Source organism: Pongo pygmaeus, chromosome 22 (assembly GCF_028885625.2).
Source record: "Pongo pygmaeus isolate AG05252 chromosome 22, NHGRI_mPonPyg2-v2.0_pri, whole genome shotgun sequence".
NCBI lineage: Eukaryota > Metazoa > Chordata > Mammalia > Primates > Hominidae > Pongo > Pongo pygmaeus.
This window is the reverse complement of record NC_072395.2, coordinates 56,673,566-56,695,172: the sequence shown is the minus strand read 5'-3', so window position 1 is coordinate 56,695,172 and position 21,607 is coordinate 56,673,566. Positions and strand designations below refer to the sequence as shown.

The 21,607-nt window shown below is 57.0% G+C and overlaps 1 protein-coding gene and 1 pseudogene across 2 annotated transcripts in view; both read right to left on the bottom strand.

The window, feature by feature from the left end:
• The window catches only part of PDXK (pyridoxal kinase), a 45,146-nt gene that overhangs the window by 6,788 nt on the left and 16,751 nt on the right, over positions 1-21,607 (bottom strand). Inside the window, exons 3-9 of one of the 2 annotated variants that reach the window (XM_054468926.2) lie at positions 13,992-14,096; positions 12,157-12,240; positions 9,695-9,741; positions 6,793-6,878; positions 5,328-5,373; positions 3,145-3,256; positions 1,948-2,084 (exon numbers count right to left, since the gene is read on the bottom strand). In XM_054468926.2, the coding sequence (XP_054324901.2) occupies positions 1,948-2,084; positions 3,145-3,256; positions 5,328-5,373; positions 6,793-6,878; positions 9,695-9,741; positions 12,157-12,240; positions 13,992-14,096 (617 nt within the window). Of the gene's footprint in view, positions 1-1,947; positions 2,085-3,144; positions 3,257-5,327; positions 5,374-6,792; positions 6,879-9,694; positions 9,742-12,156; positions 12,241-13,991; positions 14,097-21,607 lie in introns of those variants that run through there. The other variant, XR_008496503.2, reaches the window with a different exon arrangement.
• Positions 16,542-21,464, bottom strand: LOC129022647 (uncharacterized; annotated as a pseudogene).

Genomic DNA, 21,607 nt, shown 5'->3' with positions numbered 1-21,607 from the left:
TCCCAGTCACCTGCTCTGGACAAGAGATGGCTCACAGAAGGGACAGCCTCGTGACCTGCATAGAACTTGACAGGCAGCAGGAGCTTGGTAAGAGTTCCCAGAATTAACTCCTTATGACAGTCTACAAGGGGAAGAGCTCCTGCCAAAAGCCCAGCCAATCATCACTCAGTGATGCCTCAGAGTCAGCCAATCATCACTCAGTGATGCCTCAGAGCCAGCCAATCATCACTCAGTGATGCCTCAGAGCCAGCCAATCATCACTCAGTGATGCCTCAGAGTCAGCCAATCATCACTCCGTGATGCCTCAGAGTCAGCCAATCATCACTCCGTGATGCCTCAGAGTCAGCCAATCATCACTCCGTGATGCCTCAGAGTCAGCCAATCATCACTCCGTGATGCCTCAGAGTCAGCCAATCATCACTCCGTGATGCCTCAGAGTCAGCCAATCATCACTCCGTGATGCCTCAGAGTCAGCCAATCATCACTCAGTGATGCCTCAGAGTCAAAGGTGCTGGGGAAGCACGGGGAACTCACTCCCTGACTCCACAACCCTGGGCTGGCCAAACCCAGAATGTGACCTTGGGCGGCCTGGCAGTGAGGCCTCCTCGGGGCGCCAGGTAGCACGTTTCCACTGCCCTGCATCACCAATTAAACACGGCAGGCCTACTTAATGGCCCTGTTTAATTGCCCTTGAGGGGCCAGAAGGGACAGAATGAGGGGGCTGTGCATTCTAGCTCAGGGTGTGCAGAGGGCTAGTCCCATGGGAGGCGAAGGGCCTCAGTCCACCTCTTCCATTTTACACACCAGGACACTCAGCTGAAACTGACTTGTTGGGGAGGAGGTGTACCCTGGGGGACACATGGCCCCTTGAGGGGCCCGGCAAAGACAGCACAGGGAGAGTCACCTGCAGGTCCTGACCTCTGAACTCTTCCTTCCCCAGCGCACCCAATAGTGACAGAGGTGTCCTGTCTTCCTCCTGTCACCCCGCCCTGCCCCACATTCCAAAGGGAGGGCAGGCCCCTCCCTCCCACCTGAACCCACTGCGGACGCAGTGGGGAGCACCCAGGGGAGTTTGGGGGGCTGAGCCCAGGGGCTGGGGACCACCTCAGAGCACAGTGGGGCTCTGGACGGTGTTGTAAGAAGACACACTCCAGGGGTCCGCGGACTCGGCTGACAAAACCACCTGCCGAGGCCACAAGCAACTTTACTGCACGCAGTACAGGAGGTCACGGATCTGAGCGCCACAGTTGCAACAAAACTCCTCTGTCCCCGCTGAGCTGTGTGCTTAACCATGGCACACAAGAAAGGCTCACGAGACCCCACATCCCAACCTGCCATGTCAATCACCCAACACACCCACTCCACCCAGTGTCTAAGCAAAGCCACCCGATCTCTACAAACTCGAAAAGCAGGCAGACATCCAGACAAAACGCCCAGAAAGACGGCTCTCCACACCTGCCTGAACCCCTGTCCTCAGCCTCCCGCCTACTGTCCCCAATGGGCGGCTCCGGCCTTTCAGTCCCTCAGGTCACTGCTGTAGTCACACTGTGGGAAATGCTGCAGGGTGCCACTCCTCCGCAGCAGCCCCCAAGTCACCAAGGACACAACAGCTCCATGCATCCCACAGCCCTGTGCCAACGCCAAGCGGGCAGCATCTGAGTCCCGGTGGGACCCCTGTGGGTCTGTTCTGAAACATCTGTCACCCAAGCCCTCACAGACTCTGATCATCCCTAGGTCCCAAATAAGGGGAGATGGGAGGCGATGTGAGGGTGACAGGTGCAACTCCGGAGCCCATGGCCCAGCCACTGCCCTCCCCCGCAACTGGGGCCAGCACTCAGGGCCATGCCCTGTCAGCTCAGCAGGGACCCCCCACCAGGACTCTCATACCCTGCCCCCCATGAGGTGCCGTGGGAGTGGGTGAGGAGGGGAGCGGTGCGTGTGGCTGACCTTGAGGTTATTGGGGTGCTTGTGTGTCCACGCCAGGAGCATGGCAGCAAACAGGTCCCCAGTGCCCACAAAGACGGCATCCACCTTGCGAATGTCCATCCGGATACGTTCCATCACCACGGAGCCAGCGGGATTCCCTAGGGGGAGAAGATGGGCAAGGTCACTGAGATCTGCCGCTCCTCTGCCAGGGCCAGTCTCCCCGTCCCTGGTCCCCCCGGGCACAGCAGCAGGGAGGGTCACAGGGGCAGAGCACAAGGTGGCCTTGCTCAGGACGTGGGGGCTCAGGGCATGCATGGGGTCCCCATCACCGCAGCAAGGGAAAGGGAACGACTGCACCCTCAGAGGGCCACACGGTCAGGCCGCCTTGGGGGTCGCTGTGCAACTCCCGAGAGTAACAACGGTGTGAAGAACTAGGATGTACCTGGATGCATCCAAGTGTGTGTGTGCGTGTGCGCTCATGTGCATGCATGTGTGTATGCATGTGTCCGCGTGTCTGCATGTGTGAGTCCATGTGTATGCATGTGTCCGTGTGTATGCATGTGTCCACATATGTGTGCATGTGCCCACGTGTGCGTGTGTGCCCGTTTGCATGTATGCCTGTGTGCCTGTGTGTATGTGTGCATGTATGCCTGTGTGCCCGTGTCCACGTGTGCCTGTGTGCCCGTGTCCACGTGTGTGCCCGTGTGTATGTGCATTTGTGCCCGAGTGTATGTGCATTTGTGCCTATGTGTGTGCCCGCAAGGCTCCCATGTCCAAACATACAGCGACAAGGAGGTCACAACTGTTCTTTTGGGCCCATGGGTATGAACTTGCGGCCACTAGCTTAGTGCATGGCCCCAGCCTTCTGTGTCATTTTCACACTGTTCAGAGAAAGTCAACCAGGTGGTGTCTGTGTAAACAATCAGCACAGCCGGGTGGATGCATCCTCCCAGTGAACTCAGGGACCCCGCCTGGCTCTGAGGGAGGCCTATGATGCTGAGTTCGTGGAAGCCGGTTCCAGCCAGGCCATTCATCGTGACCTGTGAGGCCTTGGGAATCCCACCTGATCCCTGAGAGCCTGTAAAAAGGGGGCGTCATCCCGGTGCTGTATAAGGCTTAAATTTCATGCTATTGAACCCAAAACACTCTTGCAGCCCCAAAGAACACCTTCCTCTGGGAAGAGCAGAGGCGGCCGCGGTGCATGACGGGGGCACTTACTCCTCCTCTGGCTCCCCAGCACGATCAGGTAGTCGCTGCCCTGCGGGGAGGGCAGGTTGGAGCTGGTGATGACCACGGTGTCGGGGCCCATAGAGTGCAGCATGTCCATCACCTGGCAGTGGCACGGAGAGCGTCAGCCATGGCCGGTCACATGTCAGCCACGGCTGGTCACACCCCACTCCCCGATCCATCACGAGGCAGTGGCACGGGGAGCGTCAGCCACGGCCGGTCACACCCCACTCCCCCAGAGCCCGTTCCCAATGGCGGCACTCCCGGAGGGGAGACAGCCACCTGGTCAGCCACCATCCCCCCCAAACTGTCAGCCCAAACTGTGTGGCTCCCCACAGGTGACTGGCGAGGGCCTCCCCCTCGGGGGCTGGGTAGGTAAGTGGACATACGCGTGCCTGTCCTGCAGCGGGGAGGAGCTGGCCCCTCTGTACATTGGCTTTTCTGTAACTCTCGTAGAAACTATCTCCACCGCACGATTGCCTCAAAGCAGGCAGCACGCATGCACACACACACACACACACACACACACACACACACACACACACACACACACACACACACACACACACACACACGTGCTGCATCGCCACCCAGCACGTGTCCATAGCAGAATCTGGACCCTGCTCCAGGGTCAGCTGACTCTGCAGTCCCAGGACCCAATACCAGGTCAGCGAAAGGCCTCCGAGTGGGAGGAGTGGCCGCTGCAGTGGCCCATTCCCAGGACCAGGCTCCGGGGCTGTGAAGACAAAACTCAGGGCAGCGCCAGGCTGCTTGGGAATGCAGCCCAAAGCACATGGACTCCTGCTGCAGTCTGACAGTGTCTGCTCTAAAATGCATGCTGAAACATGTCACCCATGTGGCAATATTCAGAGGGGGTCCTCTGGGGCATGATTAAGTCACCAGGGCTCCCCTTTCTCTGTGCCTGATGAGAGGGCTGGAGGGAGCAGCATGGGCCCCTCGAGCCCCCCACCATCCACACATGAGGACGCAGCAACAAGGTGCAGTCCGGGTAGCAAAGTAGCCCCCGCCAGACCCTGAGCCTGCCGGTGCCTTGACCTTAGACTTCCCAGCCTCCAGAACTGTGGGGAACAAAGTTCTGTTTATTTTGTTTTGTTTTTGTTTGTTTGTTTTTGAGATGGAATCTCACTCTGTCGCCCAGGCTGGAGTGCAGTGGTGCAATCTCAGCTCACTGCAACCTCCGCCTCCTGGCTTCAAGTGATTCTCCTGCCTCAGCCTCCCAACTAGCCGGGATTACAGGCGTGTACCACCACACCCAGCTAATTTTTGTATTTTTAGTAGAGATGGGGTTTTACCATGTTGGCCAGGCTGGTCTCGAACTCCTGACCTCAAGTGATCTGCCCGCCTCAGTCTCCCAAAGTGCTGGGATTACAGGCGTGAGTCACTGCATCCGGCCAAAAGTTCTGTTTTTTATAAATCATCCAGTCTCAGGCATTTTGTCACAGCAGCCCCAACAGACTAAGATGACTCAACCAAGGCTCAATGCTAGCAAGACACCCACGGTCTCCAAGTCCCGGAGAAAAAGGACTTTGAAGAAACTGCATCTTGGGCTGCTGCATCTGCTCCTGTGTCCAGCCTCCAGCCTGCCCTTCCCAACAGCCGGCCCTGCAAATTCCAAATATGCCCAGCAGCCCCCACACAGCTCAAGCCACCGCCTTACAATATCTCTTCACACATGTGCACATATGCATGCACACACATACATACACACATGCACATACATGCACACGGACACACGCACACATGTGCACACGCACAAACACACATGCACAAACACGTGCACACATGCACATGCACACACGCACATGCCCACACACACCCATGGACACACACGCATACGGACACACGCACATGTGCACACACGCACAAACACGTGCACACATGCACACATGGACGCACACATACACGTGCACACACGCACACACACGCACACATGCACACACAATACGCACGTGCACACACACACACGCACAAACATGTCCACACATGCACACACACACACACATCCTGCTGATCTCTGGAGGCCCCTGACTGGTACAGACTGTTCAGTCACTGCTGGGGAGAAATGATGCAGTGGTGCCACTCAGGCAGCCTGTCTCCCATCCCCACCGTGAGCAGCACATCTGCCCCGCACAGGCCCCAGAGGGCCTCCCTACCCGCAAGGCTTCCTCCTGGCTGTGGATCTTCTGGCCACTCAGTAACCTGGAAGACAGGCGGGGACAGGCAGGTGGGGACAGGTGAGCCTCTCCTCTCCGGGTTGTGTGTTGACATTCCCCAAACCGCAGCGGCTCTGGAAACCCCCATCCCCACAGGCAGCTAACTCTTCGTCCACTGGCCACCATGGGCCGGGGCCCCTGCAACATGTGGGGTTTGGTTCTAAAGGGGACCCTCACATTACAGGAGTCACGTAAGGCCCAATCATGGCTGCTGTTTATACATAACCGTGGTGATGCACAGCAGCCACGGCCCCCACTTAAGGCCCATGCCACAGCGCAGGGTCTCAGCATAGGTGACTGACATCCATACAAAGTCAAAGAGTCGCTAGTGATTAATGCACGCATGGGCCACCCATGGCTCAGGGGCCTTGAGTGAGATGCCACCCCCGAGTTTGGACAGGCCCAGGTGAGGGATCCCAGGCCTCCAAGAGTCCAGGCGCCCCCACCCCTGCGTGAATGGGGGGCTCGGGACCTGGCTCAGGGCCGGGTAGAGCTAAGCTGTGACAGGCACCAGCCCCCTCTGCAGGCAGCTCCACTCTTCATGGCACTGGGGCGCTGGCGGCTTCCCCTGGTGTGTGATTCTTCAGCTGGGGGGAGCCATGCACCCAAAGAAAGACCTTTTCAAACTCGGTATCAGACAGGCAGGCCCAACACACTCCTCTTCCCCTCACAGGGCGGCAGATGACCTGGCCGCCTGTGCTGCCCCGACTCTCCCTCTGCTGCGGTGGTCCCGACAAGCCCACAGCTCCCCAGGTCGCCCCTCCTCTTCCTCTCCCAGGGGCCCTGCCACTCAGGAAGGCACAGGGGCAGCAGAACCATCCCCATCGCCCATGGCTGCCACCACCAAAGAGAAGGCGTGAGCCTGGGACCCAGGTGGGCAGGGGCTTCTCCAACCCAGGCGCCCCCACCACATCCTGCTCCAGTATCAAAGGGCACTCGCCCCACGGCAGGACCTTCCTGAGAACCACTTCGTAAGCTAAACGGGCAGCCCGAGGGCAGAGTGGAGACCCTTCTGGCATGTTCTCTGCAGCTCTCCCTGGGGAAAGACTGGTAGCATTTGCCATTTAAAATGACTTAACTCTGCTGGGCACGGTGACTCACGCCTGTAATCCCAGCACTTTGGAAGACTGAGATGGGTGGATCACCTGAGGTCAGGAGTTCAAGACCAACCTGGCCAACATGGTGAAACCCCGTCTCTACTAAAAATACAAAAATTAGCCGGGTGTGGTGGCTCACGCCTGTCATCCCAGCTACTCGGGAGGCTGAGGCAGGAGAATTGCTTGAACCCCGGAGACGGTGGTTGCAGTGAGCTGAGATCGTGCCACTGCACTCCAGCCTGGGTGACAAGAGAGAGACCCGTCTTGAAAAATAAATAAATAAAGTAAAATAAAATAAAATGACTTACTCGGCCTCAAACTGGTTGGGCGTGATAATGTCTGCAAGCGGCACCACTTTTTCTTTGTAGACGGGAAGGAGGTCCTCCGGGACGTACTGGCCAACAAAGGAGACAGGAGGAGAGGCTGAGTCACCAGGAGGGAAGCCCACCACGGAGTGCTCCCCAAAAAGCCCCCTGAAGTCCAGGCTCAGGGGCCAGGCCCCCCGACTGTAGAGACAAGTTGTTCCCACCACGGGGGCAGCGTGTAGCTGAGGCACACTATGCCGAGGGAGGACTCAGGGCGCACAGTGGGTCCCTGCAGAGTGTCTGGGAGGAGAAGGAGGTGAAGGAGAGAGGGAGGGAGGGAGGAGGGAGACGAGGAAAGGGAAACCCCACGGGTGGATGGAGCGGCCCTGGCCATCTGGGGAGGCTGGGGGGTGCTGGCCATGCCCATCTGCGACTGGGAGCTCAACCCGCCAGCTCTTCCTGGCTGAGTCAACGCACCCTTCATCTACTTGTTTTTATCTAAGTTGCCTGACAAACAATTCAACACTTGTTTTGTTTTGTTTTGTTTTTTGAGACAGTTTTGCTTCTGTTGCCCAGGTTGGAGTGCAACAGCGTGGTCTTGGCTTACTGCAACCTCCACCTCCTGGGCTCAAGCGATTCTCCTGCCTCAGCCTCCCGAGTAGCTAGGATTACAGGCACCCACCACCATGCCCAGCTAATTTTTTTGTATTTTTTTTAGTAGAGACGGGGTTTCGCCATGTTGGCCAGGCTGATCTCAAACTCCTGACTTCAGGTGGTCCACCTGCCTCAGCCTCCCAAAGTGCTGGAATTACAGGCGTGAGCCACTGTGCCAGGCAACACATGGTTTTCTTTAGCAATCAAATTTAAGCCGGAGCCAGTGCGAAGCTCTGGAAGAATTTTGTGGGCTTTATGGAACATTTCACCAGCCCCTGCTGGCTGAGTGGCCTGAGTTTCCAATCCCTTCACTTCACTTTGCTCCCGGAAACCTCCCTTGGAGATCAGAGGCCCCACAGGAGGCATGTCTGCACCTGGTGCTCAGAGCACACGAGGTGGTCACACACCGGCCACTGCTCCAGACATGGCTTAGGAGGCACTAAGGATGGGTGGGTGGCACCTGGATGTCCCCGATCCCTGGACCAGGAAAGCTCTTTAGAGCCCCATTTTGGGTAGGGAGGGCCAACATACCCCTTTAACCTCATGGAAAGGGGAGATACGGGGTGACCGCTCATCTGAGACAGGAGCTCGTGTTTAGGCCACTCGTTCAGGAAAACAAATGTGATCAAAATCAAGGGGCCAGATCCTGTAGCCGCACTGAACTGGACAGTGGCCCCAACTCTTCGTGATCCAAATGCGAGTGTCTGCCGAGGGTCAGCAGAGCCCACGCCAGGGAGCATCATGAAGGGAAGGCAGAGAGCTGCAAGCTGGGGTCCTGTAGGATGGGTGCAGGACAGGGAACCTTCCAGAGAACAAGCACGGGAGAAAGTGGATAGACAGACGCTGAGCACACCAGCCCACGCCACCCAGTTAGATGCCCAACGACAGATATCGGGACTTCAACCACTGACCCAGCGGGGCAGGGAGGGCACAGGCCCAGGCATGCCCTGCGCCAGTGGAGAAGCCCGCTGTGCTCAGTGAATATACAGTGAGCAAACAGACACACTAGACACAACAACAAAGAAGGCAGATACTGAAATCGCCTGGGCACTGAATGGCTGAGTTAAAAACCCACAGGCAGGATCACCTTTGGGTTCCTTCCGCCTCTAAATTCTAGGCTTCTGGACTGGTCACAATGGATTTGTTCTCCATCCACTTGATCCGATGTCCAGGTCTGTGGGCTGCAGCTGCTGCTATTACTATACAGCTCATGGGTTAAGTGGTTTCTAGATTTCTTTTGTTTTTTTGAGATGGGGTCTTGCTCTGTGGAGTGAGTGTAGTGGTGCGATCTCAGCTCACTGCAGCCTCTACCTCCTGGGCTCAAGTGATCCTCCCACCTCAGCCTCCCAAGTAGTTGGGACTATAGGTAGGTGCCACCACACCCAGCTCATTGTCTTGTATTTTGATTAGAGATGGCAGGGTTTTGCCATGTTGCCCAGGCTGGTCTTGAACTCCTGGGCTCAAGCCAGCCACCCGCTCTGGCCTCCCAAAGTGCTGGGATTACAGGCGTGAGCCACTGCACCCAGTCTGGTTTCTACATTTTTAAATGGTTAGGGGAAAAAAGTCAAAAAAAGAATGACATTTTGTGACACATGAAAATTATAGAAAATTCAAATTTCAGTGTCCACAAATGAAATTTTATTAGAAAATAGTCATCCATGGCTGGGCATGGTGGCTCACGCCTGTAATCCTAGCACTTTGGGAGGCCAAGGCAGGCGGATCACTTGAGGCTAGGAGTTCGAGACCAGCCTGGACAACATGGTGAAATCGTATCTAGTAAAAATATACAAATCAGCTGGGTGTGGTGTTGCGCACCTGTAATTCCAGCTACTTGGGAGACTGAGGCATAAGAATTGCCTGAGCCCAGGAGGCAGAGGCTGCAGTGAGCCGAGATCGTGACACTGCACTCCAGCCTGGGTGACTGAGTGAGACTCCGTCTCAATAAGAAAAGAGAGAAAAGAAAAGAAGTCATCATGTTTGTACACCTCTTATCTGCGGCTGCGGCTGTGCTCTAATGCGAACAGCTGTGGCAGGGCTGTGCGGCCGGCAAAGGCATCAATATTTATCTACTGTCAGGCACTTTACAGAAAACATGTCGGTCCCCTTTCTTCTTCCTAACAAGGTTTGTCTTTTTACCCTTGGACAGAGGAGTCCCACCAAGTTAGACACTTAGAGATGTGGGCCTGTCTTCTGGCTGGACAGGAATAGCTCCACTCACCACACTTTTAAATCACACCGTGAAACTACTCACCATCGAGCCTTCACCATCCCACTTGTCACCCAAGACTGGATCACACACTGCAGAGACACAAGGGCATCTTATCAGCAAAGGCTACAGCTGACGAGTAAGAAACCCTCAACATTTCTTTCTTCTTTTTTTAAGACAGGGTCTTGCTCTGTTGTCCAGGCTGGAGTGCAGTGGTGCAATCATGCTTCACTGCAACCTCGATCTTCCAGGCTCAGGCGATCCTCCTGCCTCACCCTCCCAAGTGGCTGAGACCACAGGCATGCAGCAGCACACCCAGCTAACTTTTAAATGATCTGTACAGATGGGTTCTCACCATGTTGCCGAGGCTGGTTTTGAACTCCTAGGCTTAAGTGATCCTCTCAGCTCGGCCTCCCAAAGTGCTCGGATCACAAGTGTGAGCAAACACATTTGGCTTTTTTCTTTTTTCTTTTTAAGCTGCCAAGTTGAAGTAGATATCTTCCCTTTTTTAATTTAACTTTTTAATATAGTAAAAAATATATACCATAATCTTTGCCAGTTTAAGCATGTTTAGGTGTACAAATTCAGGAGCACTAAGGACATTCTCGCCGTGTATAACCACGACCACCATCCACCACCAAAACGTTTCATCTTCCCAAACCGAAACTCTGTCCTCATTATACACTCACTCCCCACTCCCCCTGCCCTGGTAACGTCTAGTCTGCTTGCTTTTTTTTTTTTTTTTTTTTTTTTTGAGATGGAGTCTCGCCCTGTCACCCAGGCTGGAGTGCAGTGGCACAATCTTGGCTCACTGCAACCTCCGCCTCCCGGGTCCAAGTGATTCTGCTGCCTCAGCCTCCAAAGTAGCTGAGATTAGAGGTGCGTGCCACCAGGCCTGGCTAATTTTTGTATTTTTATTAGAGATGGGGTTTCACCATGTTGGCCAGGCTGATCTCGAACGCCTGACTTCAGGTGATCCACCCACCTCGGCCTCCCAAAGTGCTGGGATTCCAGGCGTCAGCCACCACACCGAGCCTTCGTCTGCTTTCTACCGCGATAAACTGGCCTTTCCTAGCCCCACTGGGCCTTCATCTGCTTTCTACCATGATGAACTGGCCTTTCCTAGCCCCACCGGGCCTTCATCTGCTTTCTACCGCGATGAACTGGCCTTTCCTAGCTATTTCCGATAGCGGAATCGTGTAACAGTCACCCTTTTTAGTGTCTGGCTACTTTCACTAAGCATCATGTCCTCAAGCACCATCCACATTGCAGAGTGTGTCAGAATTTCCTTCTTTTTCCAGACTGAGTAATACTCCATTGTATGCACGGACACTTTGTTTGTCTATCACCCATCAACGGACACAGCCTGTTTCCACCTTTGGTCACTGGGAACAATGCTGCTACAGACGTGGAAATACGCACATCTGCTTGAGTCTCTGTTGTCAGCTATTTTGGATACACGCACAAGGCGGAATTGCTGGGTCACATGGTGTCCGTGTTCCGCTTGTTGGGGAACTACCAACATGTTTTCCACAGTGGCTGTACCCTTTTATACTCCCAGCAGCTGTGCATGAGGGTTTCTGCATCCTCGCCCACACTTGCTATTTTCTGTGTCTTTGATGACAGTCATCCTAATTGCTGTGAGGTGCTATTCATCACTGTTTGTCACCCAAGCAGGTGCAGCAGCTCCCTTCCTCTTCCTGGCCTTGAGCACACACAATCCGGGCCTCACACGTCTGTACCGACAAGCACACTCCTTTTGGGCAATAGTACACAGCGTGGCAAACCATGTGCTGGGCCAGACCTGTCCTCCTGCCACTCGGGAAACCTGCGCCCCAGAGAGAGCCTGTCTGCAAGGTTTGGAGACACTGCCCCTTCTCCCAGGCGGCAAGATGGATCCAGCACTGCCTGGCCTCTAACAAAAGACCGATCTAGGCAGATGCCCCAAAGACTTGGCCACTCCCTAGTGGGCCCTGCCTGGGTGTGACCCTCCCTCCCCCACTCCCTAGCCTGGCCCTGCCTGGGTGCGACCCCTCCCTTCTCCAACTCCCTAGCTGGTCCTGCCTGGGTGTGGCCCCTTGCCCTTCCCCACTCCCTAGCCTGGCCCTGCCTGGGTGCGACCCCTCCCTTCTCCAACTCCCTAGCTGGTCCTGCCTGGGTGTGGCCCCTTGCCCTTCCGCCTTTAGGATCAGTGTAGTCACACAACAGTGCTGCCTGGGCCCCAGGCCTTCACACAGCAGCCCCGCTATATGAGCACACTGACACCCCTTCCTGTCTCACACCAGCCACACAAGACACCAGGGTCACCTGCAAACGCTTCTAGCCCAGCGGACTTCAGCAGGCCCACATCTTCAGAGGCCGGGCAGACACAACTCACTGGCCCAGAGAGGCAGGGCACGGAGGCGTGCAGAGGAGGAAGGAGGCTAAGACGTCCCTTCCCGGGCTCCCAGTCCAGCCCCACCCGTGTGGGGCCAAGCAGCCAGACCTGAGGGTGGGCCCCTGCCTACCGTACACCAGCCTGGGGTTCTGCTGCTTCAGCTCCTGTACAATGTCCACCACCATGGCCAGGAACGACTTGTCCCTCGTATAACCTTTAGGGGGAGAATCCAGGTTACCCTCAGAAACAGACTCACCACGATCAACTGTGGCACAAAGAAAGAGAAGTGCCAGCAGACCTGCAGAGGGGTGGCTGGGGAGGGAGGTGGGTGGAGGCGAGGTGTCCCCACAGTGCTGGCCAGGGCAGGGGGGAGGGAGGTGCAGGCGAGGTGTCCCCATAGTGCTCGGAGCAGGGGGAGGGAGGTGGGTGCAGGTGAAGTGTCCCCACAGTGCTCAGGAGCTGGGGGGAGGGAGGTGGGTGCAGGTGAGGTGTCCCCACAGTGCTCGGGGACTGGGGGGAGGGAGGTGGGTGGAGGTGAGGTGTCCCCACAGTGCTGGGGGTGGAGGGGAGGGAGGTGGGTGCAGGCGAGGTGTCCCCATAGTGCTCGGAGCGGGGGGAGGGAGGTGGGTGCAGGTGAGGTGTCCCCACAGTGCTCAGGAGCTGGGGGGAGGGAGGTGGGTGCAGGCGAGGTGTCCTCACAGTCCAAAGACATGGAGGGCAGACCCGGCAGCATTTTCCAACAGAAACGCTGTGCTTCACAGGAATGAACCCACAGGCGAGAGGTGAAGGAGTAATCTTTCCTTTATTTATATTTCTACTTTCAGTAATAAGCATATGACACTTTAATCTTATTTATTTTGAGACAGGGTCTCATTCTGTCCCCCAGTCCAGAGTGCAGTGGTTCAACCATAGCTCACTGCAGCTTTGAACTCCCAGGCTCAAGCCGTCCTCCCACCTGAGCTTCCCGAGTAGCTGGGACTGTGCCCAGCTAATTAATTTTTTACAATTTTTTTGTAGAGACAGGGTCTCACTATGTTGCTCAGGCTGGTTTTGAACTCCTGGCCTCAAGTGAGGCTCCCTCCTAGTCTTCCCAAAGTGCTGGGATTACAGGTTCGAGCCCCTGTGCCTGGCCTTATATGTGACCTTTAGACATGTAGAGAGGCTGGGCGCAGTGGCTCACACCTGTAATTCTAACACTTTGGGAGGCTAAGTATTTCCCCTAACCATTTAAAAGTGTAGAAACCAGGCTGGCTGCAGTGGCTCACGCCTGTAATCCCAGCACTTTGGTAGGCTAGGGTGGGTGGCTGGCTTAAGCCCAGGAGTTCAAGACCAGCCAGGGCAACATGGCAAAACCCTGTCGCCACAAAAAAAAAAAAAAAGTAAAAAGTTAGCTGGGCATGGTGGTGCACGCCTTTACTCCCAGCTACTTGGGAGGTTGAGGCAGGAGGATCACCTGAGCCTGGGAGGTTGAGGCTGCAGTGAGCTATGATTGCGCCACTGCACTCCAGCCCGGACCACAGAGTGAAACCCTGTCTCAAAAATAATAATAATAATAATAAACATGTATAGAAATACAATTTTTTTTTAACCAGAAAGTTGACAAAGGATGGCAGTGTACCAGGTAGCAGCCCGTCACCTACCTGAGTGTCCTACCCACCTGTCCTGCCCCGGTCAGCGTTCCCAACACCCTGCCTGCACCCTCCCCTGGGCACTGGAACCCCAGTGTAGTCACAGGAGTGGGGGTGACTTGGCACAGCCTGGGCAGTCATTGTCCCGGCAGGCATAGTGTGGCCAGGACCCCCCAGGCTACCGGGGGTGTGATGGTGGCTTGGGCACGCCAAGGCCCTCCTTGAAGGGGCAGTGACCCGAGACAGGCCCAGGGTGGGGGTGCTCTGGACCTCCTTGAGCCCACCCTGGCTGGAGTGGGGTGCGTAGTCTCCTGCGGCAGCTCGCTCCAGCACCTACCTGTGAGCACGTAGTCATATTTATTCATGTTGTTCAGCCTCAGGCCTTCATACAACTCCTGGAGCTCATCTGAATTCAGCACTTGGCCCTTCCAGTGGGCATAGCCTAGAGGCAGAGGAAACCACGGGGGCTCAGACACAAGGGGGCCAGCTGGGGCCGCGGGCTTCCCTCGACACCCGCCCACTCTCCCTGAGGCTGCCTGGTGGACGGCTCCTCCCCATGGACTGGCTCAAACCTGAAGGGGATCACCAGGCGCAGTGCTTGGCAGGTCCTGACAGCTGTCCACACGGGATGCCTCGAGTCCCCTGTGAGCCCCCTGCCCCTACACTGTCAGGGATTGTTACTACGACCTCCAGCGGCTCCCACCCTCCCACTGCCAGTTCCTGTGGGAGCTGCGTCCCAGGTACAGGAAGGGTGTGGGGAGAGACACACCAGCTCACAGCTGCGTTGCTCTCCCATTGCTGTCCGGAATGCCCCCGGCTACTCCCTCCCCACAATGTCACAGCCTCTTGTTTCCCAGCGTCTCCTGCATTAGCTCCCAGCTATTCAGGCCGGGGTGCTCAGCCACCGGCCACTGCCACCCGGACACCCTGGCAGGTAGGGCTTGTTATGTCCCCACCCCCAACTCCTCCCCAACAAGCTTATTAAGGTGCCATTAGAGCCTGTCTTAGATCAACTCCTGAGCAAGAGATAAACGTGAATGAGAAAGAGGCCTCAGCCCAGGTGTATACAACCTGCCCTTGGCCCGACGGGTAGCCAGGGTGAAGTGTCTGTCCCAGGCAGACAGGCATATCAATGTGTGAGGACAGACGCATCAGCTTCCTGCAGGCGGGACCACTAGCCTCCTGGGAGCCCTTCCTGCACTGTGGAACCCGACCACAGCTCCAGCTCAAAGCACTGCTCAGGGGGCAGCCATCCACACAGGGTGGGGGTCCACCATGGATACCCCACATTCGCCCATGAGAAACGCCTCACATCGAGGGGCTCCTGGCCTCCTCCCACATTAATCACCCCTCTAATGCATGCCTTTTTCAGCAAATAAGGAAAACTGATGTATGGGTTCCTAGAACAGCAAAGTACAAGTATCACGCACTGGTAGGTCACGGCCGGCTCTGAGCCCACGCGCCATGCCCTGTGGCTAAGATCCCCTGAATTCCCACACCAGAGGAGGGCTCCATGGCTCCTGCCCCTGAGGGCCCTCCTGCGTACCAGTCGCTGGCTCCCGCTGGAAGGGACGCCTTTGGCTTTCCCCAGGAGCTGTCGCACAGGAGCACGTATGGCGCAAAGGTCCTGAGACTGCTATCAGAAGCCACGCTCCAGGCACAGTGCGGCGTCTGGGGGGAGCACCTGGGGGCGCCTGCCCTGTGCTCTGCCCGGGACACCAGAGTGTGTACACTGAGGGGTGGGTCTGCCAGAGACCAAGCCCCTGATGGACTCTGGGTTAACAGTCACTGGGGGTCAGGAGGGGCAGGGGGTATCCACCGTGGGCGAGGTCAGTGCCTCACACAGCAGCCTGCCCCTCCAGTGCAGGGTGTGTGCTGGGGAGGCTTCTGCCAGGCCGGGGCGGGGTTTGGGGCGAAGGGTAGGAGGGAGGCGAGCAATGGTCACTCCTGGTCCTTTCTGCCCTCGGATTCTGAATATCTTTCCAGGCAGGGTGGGACTCACCACTGCTGCACATGTGCTCCTTTCCTGGGGAGGTGACATGGCCTGGCTGTGTCCCCACCCAAATCTCATCTTGAATTGTAGTTCCCATAATCCCTACATGTTATGGGAGGGACCTGGCAGGAGGTCATTCAGTCATGGAGGTGGTTCCCCCATCTTGTTCTCATGATAGTGACTGAGTTCTCACAAAAGCTGATGGTTTCAAGGGGCTTTTAAAACCCTGGGCCCCTCACTCTGCACCTCTCCTTCCTGCCGCCAACGTGAAGAAGGAGGTGTTTGCTTCCCCTTCTGCCATAACTGTAAGTTTCCTGAGGCCCCCCCCAGCTCTGCTGAACTGTGAGTCCATTAAACCTTTTTCCTTTATAAATGATCCAGTCTCAGGTATGTCTTCATTAGTGTTGGGGACCAGCCTCAACACCACCCATGGGGTACCCAAAGTCTGGTGGTGACAAAGGAATGAGAAGAGACAGGTTAAGAGTTCATAAAGGTGGGGCCGGGTGCAGTGGCTCACGCCTGTAATCCCAGCACTTTGGGAGGCTGAGGCAGGTGGATCACCTGAGGTCGGGAGTTTGAGACCAGCCTGGCCAATGTGGTAAAACATCATCTCTACTAAAAAATACAAAAATTAGTTGGGCGTGGTGTGTGAGGTCAGGAGATTGAGACCAACCTGGCGAACACTGTGAAACCCCGTCCCTACTAAAAATGCAAAAAAATTAGCCGGGCGTGGTGACGGGTGCCTGTAGTCCCAGCTACTTGGGAGGCTGAGGCAGGAAAATGGCATGAACCCAGGGGGCGGAGCTTGCAGTGAACAGAGATCGCGCCACTGCACTCCAGCCTAGGCAACAGAGCAAGACTCCGTCTCCAAAAAAAAAAAAAAAAGAAAGAAAAGAGTTCATAAAGGTGGGAGCCAGGGGGCCAGCTGCAAAATGGAAGCTGCAAAAGGCGCCGAGCTCTGGTCTCCACGCTATTTATTGAGTACAGTCACTTAGATCTAAGAAGCAGATGTTCACGGCCAAACAGTGAAAGGGAGGCAGTACGTCATAGGCGTAACCTATAGCAATAGCGGTTTAAATGAATCTCCTTTGTGCTCAAACAGCATATCTTTAACTTATCGGAGAGGAGCTGGTGGGAGCGGGCTTAACTAGGAGCCCGTGTGTCTGTCCACATTCCAGTGCATCAAAGGAGTGTTTCTCCTTGAACACAGTGTTTACAGATAAGAGAGCGGGTCTCGCTCTGAGCATGGGAACATGATGACAATTAGGAGGCTTTCCTCCTCAGAGGCCTCTTGTGGCTTTCCACAACTTATTGTCCCATATTTTCATGGCCAGTTTATACAGGCACTCCACAAGCCCTTTCCCAACAATTGGCAGTGTGAGAATGGACTAATACAGGGCGCCATCGGGAAGGACTGCAGCCAGGCGGCTCCAATTCTCCTTCTGTCCTGGGCACTGGGGTCCTGAGGCCTCTCCCCTGGGCTTGCAGACGGCATTGACTCCCCGTTTCCTCACGGGGCTGTCCCTCTGTGTGTGTCTGTGTCCTCATCTCGTCTTCTTACAAGGACACCAATCAGCTTGGATCAGGGTCCACCCAGAACCCTGATGGCCTCTTTTAACCTGATGACCTCTGTAGGGGCTCCATCTCCAAACTCAGTCCCGCTGAGTCCCGCTCTGAGTCCCGCTCTGAGTCCCGCCCTGAGTCCCGCTCTGAGTCCCGCTGAGTCCCCCTCTGAGTCCCGCTCTGAGTCCCCCTCTGAGTCCCGCTCTGAGTCCCGCTCTGAGTCCCGCTCTGAGTCCCACTCTGATGTGCTGGGGTTAAGGCTGCAACATGAGAATTTGGGGGGACGTAATTCAGCCATAACAGCCATGAGGAAGGGGAGACGTCCAGCACTTGGCCGGGTCTCAGACACAGGCCCCAGGCCCCTGTGAGGCCCAGCTTCCTATCAAAACAGGGGGCATGGTCTTGCAGCTCTTGGTGGCCTCCTGCCCACTGTGGGATGTGGGATGGGCCCAGAGCCCACAAGAACCTTCTCAAACAGGGAAGGGCGTTTGGATCTTGTGTCCAACTCATTCCATTTATAGATGAAAAAACAGAGGCAAACAAGCGGTTCCTCGGGCAGCCCAAGGAGCCTGGCGCTCCTGTCAGACCCCAGCCGGCCTGGCCCCTCGCTGGTGTCCGTCGGCAGCCTCCTGGCCCTGGCCTGGCCCCTCGCTGGTGTCTGTCGGCAGGCTCTGGCCCTGGCCTGGTCCCTCACTGGTGTCCATCGGCAGCCTCCTGGCCCGGGTCTGGCCCCTCGCTGGTGTCCGTTGGCAGGCTTCTGGCCCTGGCCTTCTCCAGCCCTGCAGCTCCTCGTGTTCACACCAGCTGCCCCTTCCCTGCAGCAGGGACCACCAAGCCCAGCAGCAGGGCACCTGTCCCACCCCCTCTGCCTCCACACTCCAGAAGCCAGGACAGCACGACCCGTCCACCCGCTGACCTCCAGCTCCGCAGGCTCCTTCCCAATGCCCTCAGTCCAGGAAGCTCAGACAGAGAGCTCCAACAAATCCTCTCAAAGGGGCCACTGGGCATACTGGCCGCAAGGCGGAGGCTCTGCCAAGCCTGGCTGCCCTTGGCTTGGGAGGCACAGCTCAGGGTGTGGAAAAATGAATGGGGGTGTGGTGCGGCCTCAAGGAACGGGGGCCTAGCCAGGGGAAGGGGCAGAAGTGCGAGCAGCAGCCCTGAGGCGGCAAGGCCTGTGCCAGGTGGGCTCTGCAGGCACTTGGGGGCTTGGCTTTCCCACCCCCCAGCCTGACGGGCGTCAGGGAACCAACAACGCGGCTTGTGTGGAACATCCGTGTCCCCGCCGGGAGTCTGGCTTTGTGGCCCATCCCAGGCAGAAGCTGCCCACGTGACCATCCCAGTAACAACCCTGGGCAGGAGGTGGGCGTGGTGGCGCACACCTGTAGTCCCAGCCACTTGGGAGGCGGAGGCAGAAAGATCGCTTCAGCCCAGGAGGTCAAGGCTGCGGTGAGCTGGTTGTGCCACTGCACGCCAGCCTGGGCGACAGAGACCGACCTTGTCTCTAAAAAAGAAAAAAGAAAAGACTGAGCGTGGAGTCTCACACCTGTAATCCCAGCACTTTGGGAGGCTAAGGGGATAGGATCGCTTGAGCCCAAGGAGTTCAAGACCACCCTGGGCAACATAGTGAGACTCCGTCTCTATGAAAAATAGCAAAATTAGCTGGGTGTGGTGGTGCACACCTGTAGACCCAGCCACCTAACAGGGTGAGGTGGGAGGATCTCTTGAGCTCAGGAAGTCAAGGCTGCAGTGAGTCATGACCGCAGGACTGCACTCCGGCCTGAATGACAGAGACCTTGTCTCACAAAAAAAAACAGAAAAAGGAAAAGGAAAACCCTGGGCAGAGTCGCTTATGAGCTCCCTGGCAGCATCATCCCAGCTCCCTGCCAAATGAGGCGCAGCCTGTGCAACCCCACCTTCGACTCCTAGGTGCGCACTGGAGAACTGAGACAAACGTTCATGGCAGCATGACCCCAACAGCCAAAAAGTGGAAACGGCCCGACTGTCCGCAGGGCTGCTTGTGGCTGAACTCGTGTGGCCGGTCACACAGGGCATGAGCTGGTCCTGGGCACGCACGATGGGACACGCAGCAGGAGGAACATGACAACGTGGCCCCCCAGACAGCCTGGGGAGAGCAGCCCCGGAGCAAGGGTGCCTGGAGCAGAACAGCCCCTACAATGCAGGAGGCCCGTGGCGCATGCAGACGTCTTTCTTTGTGCATAATCAGGCCCAGTAAAATGCTTCCTGGAGGTGAGTTTGGTGAAAAATAAGCACCTCTAGCCCCTAGACAGTGGGTGGGGGGAACAAAAAGGAAAAACAACAACAAAAAAACTCAAAAAACAAAAAGCGCCTCCAGCTCTGTCAAGGTCTGTGGAACAGACAGTGTCATCGTGGGCACTGCACTCACAGTGGGCGGCACGGGAGCCCAGAGGGGCTGAGGGGCTGCACGGAGGAGGCCGAGTCCCCCGTCCTGACCACCAGCTCCTGTGGCACCCAGGGCAGGTACACGATGCACCAGCCTCACTCCCCAGCAGCACAGTGTGGCAGGGGCGAGGGAAGGGGAGCAGGCAGAAGGGCCCCGGTGCAGGGGAGAGTGGTGCCTGCCCTCACTGCCCTAGGGAGTTGCCCCTGAGCCACAGAAACGGCCTTACGGAAGCTACCCGGGGGCCTCCTGATCAGGCTGCACAGACAGCTGACCCCGAGTGTGGGTACAGGGTGCTGGGAGCCAGCCCACAGCCATAGACGGAGCTGGCTAAGGGATCCTAAACCAGCAGGCCTCCCATGGTATCTGGAGGAGGCTGGAGTGGGGGCTCCCAGGAACCACAGGCTGGACCCCATGGGAAGGGACGCCCCCAGGCTGTCTGTCTGGCTCTGTAACTGTGGAGGCTCCCAAGCGCCTGGGGTCCTGTCCTCATCCCAGCCCCCTGAGGGCAGGCCAAAGACCGCTTTTCTGTCTCTGGGCCCTCGGGTCAGCCAGCCCACCACCCACTGAGAAGCTTCCACCAAGCCCGAAAGGCATTGCCAAAGTCCGGGGCTCTCCCCGCATCCTGGAATCCATGCAAGGGCAGCCGGGTCGGTGCAGATGTTGAACCAGCACTGATGGAACACAACACGGTCCCCAGAAACACACTCAACACCCTGCTTTAGTGTCCAAGCCAGCCAGCTCACTCACTGAAAAACAAATCCTAAAGGAGGGCGGTGAGAGCAGCCAGGAAGGACATGTGGGTTCAGGGAGGCTCCTGGGGGGCCTGAGTCTTCGGGGACATCTCCAAATCTCACAGCACCCAGTGCGCCCAGCAAGCAAAGGCAGGAAAGGGTTTCAGCGAGAACTGGAGCCTGTCCATCTGCACCGCCAAGAGCTGGAGTCTGTCCGTCTGCACCGGCCGAGCAACTCTTTCCTCTCACTTAGCACGTGTCATGCCTGCCTCAAGAGAAACCACAGCAGTCCTTCCCACTCCCAAGAGTAGGGGCCAGGCCCCCCCCCCGCCCACATATCCCATTGATGCTCTGCCAGGCTGTTTCTGGGACGTTCTGTGCTCCCAAGGTTCCGCCTGGGTTCAGAGAAATTTCAGGGGAAGCAAGGTGGGGTTTCAAAGAACAGAACAGCTTTGTTCTGCCGAAGAAGCAGTATAGGGACCACAGAGAGGAGGGAGAACTCCACGCACCTCCACCTCCAGGCCATGGGGCTGGGGGCATGGAAAGCATGGCCTGTGAGGGGCTTCTGAGGCCAGCCACCCTCAGTCCCCTGAGCCAGCAAAGTCCTCAGCGTCCCAGGGCACGGAGACAGATGCACACACAGGCCCCTGCAGCACTGCTGTTAACAGAGAAAACCCAGAACCACCTACACGTCCCCCAGCACGACCACCCCATGGGGGATCCTCCTCAGCTCCAGGAGGTAGGCCGACAGCAGAAGTCACACGGCTGTGCTCTGAGCCAGGCGTTGGTCCAAGCACTTGATGCAACTGACGTAATCAACTCTGGCAACCTCACAGCAGGTGTTAGGATTGCCCTCCTGTCTTACAGATAAGGAAACTGAAGCACTGAGAGGTTCTGCCACCTGCACTGGGTCACACAGCCTCAAAGCAGCCAAGCTGAGTCAACACACCCCCTCTCAGAGGTGAGGCCACCCAGGCCTACACCCTGATATGCTATGCAGGCTCTGCCTGAGCGACGCCCGGGACTCCAGGTCCCCGTCCACATGAAAGCCCCGTGCCTCACACCCATATGAAAGCCCCGTGCCTCACACCCACACTCCGCCCCGTGCCTCACACCCACACTCCGCCCCGTGCCTCACACCCACACTCCGCCCCGTCCCTCACACCCACACTCCGCCCCGTGCCTCACACCCACACTCCGCCCCGTCCCTCACACCCACACTCTGTCGCGTGCCTCACACCCAC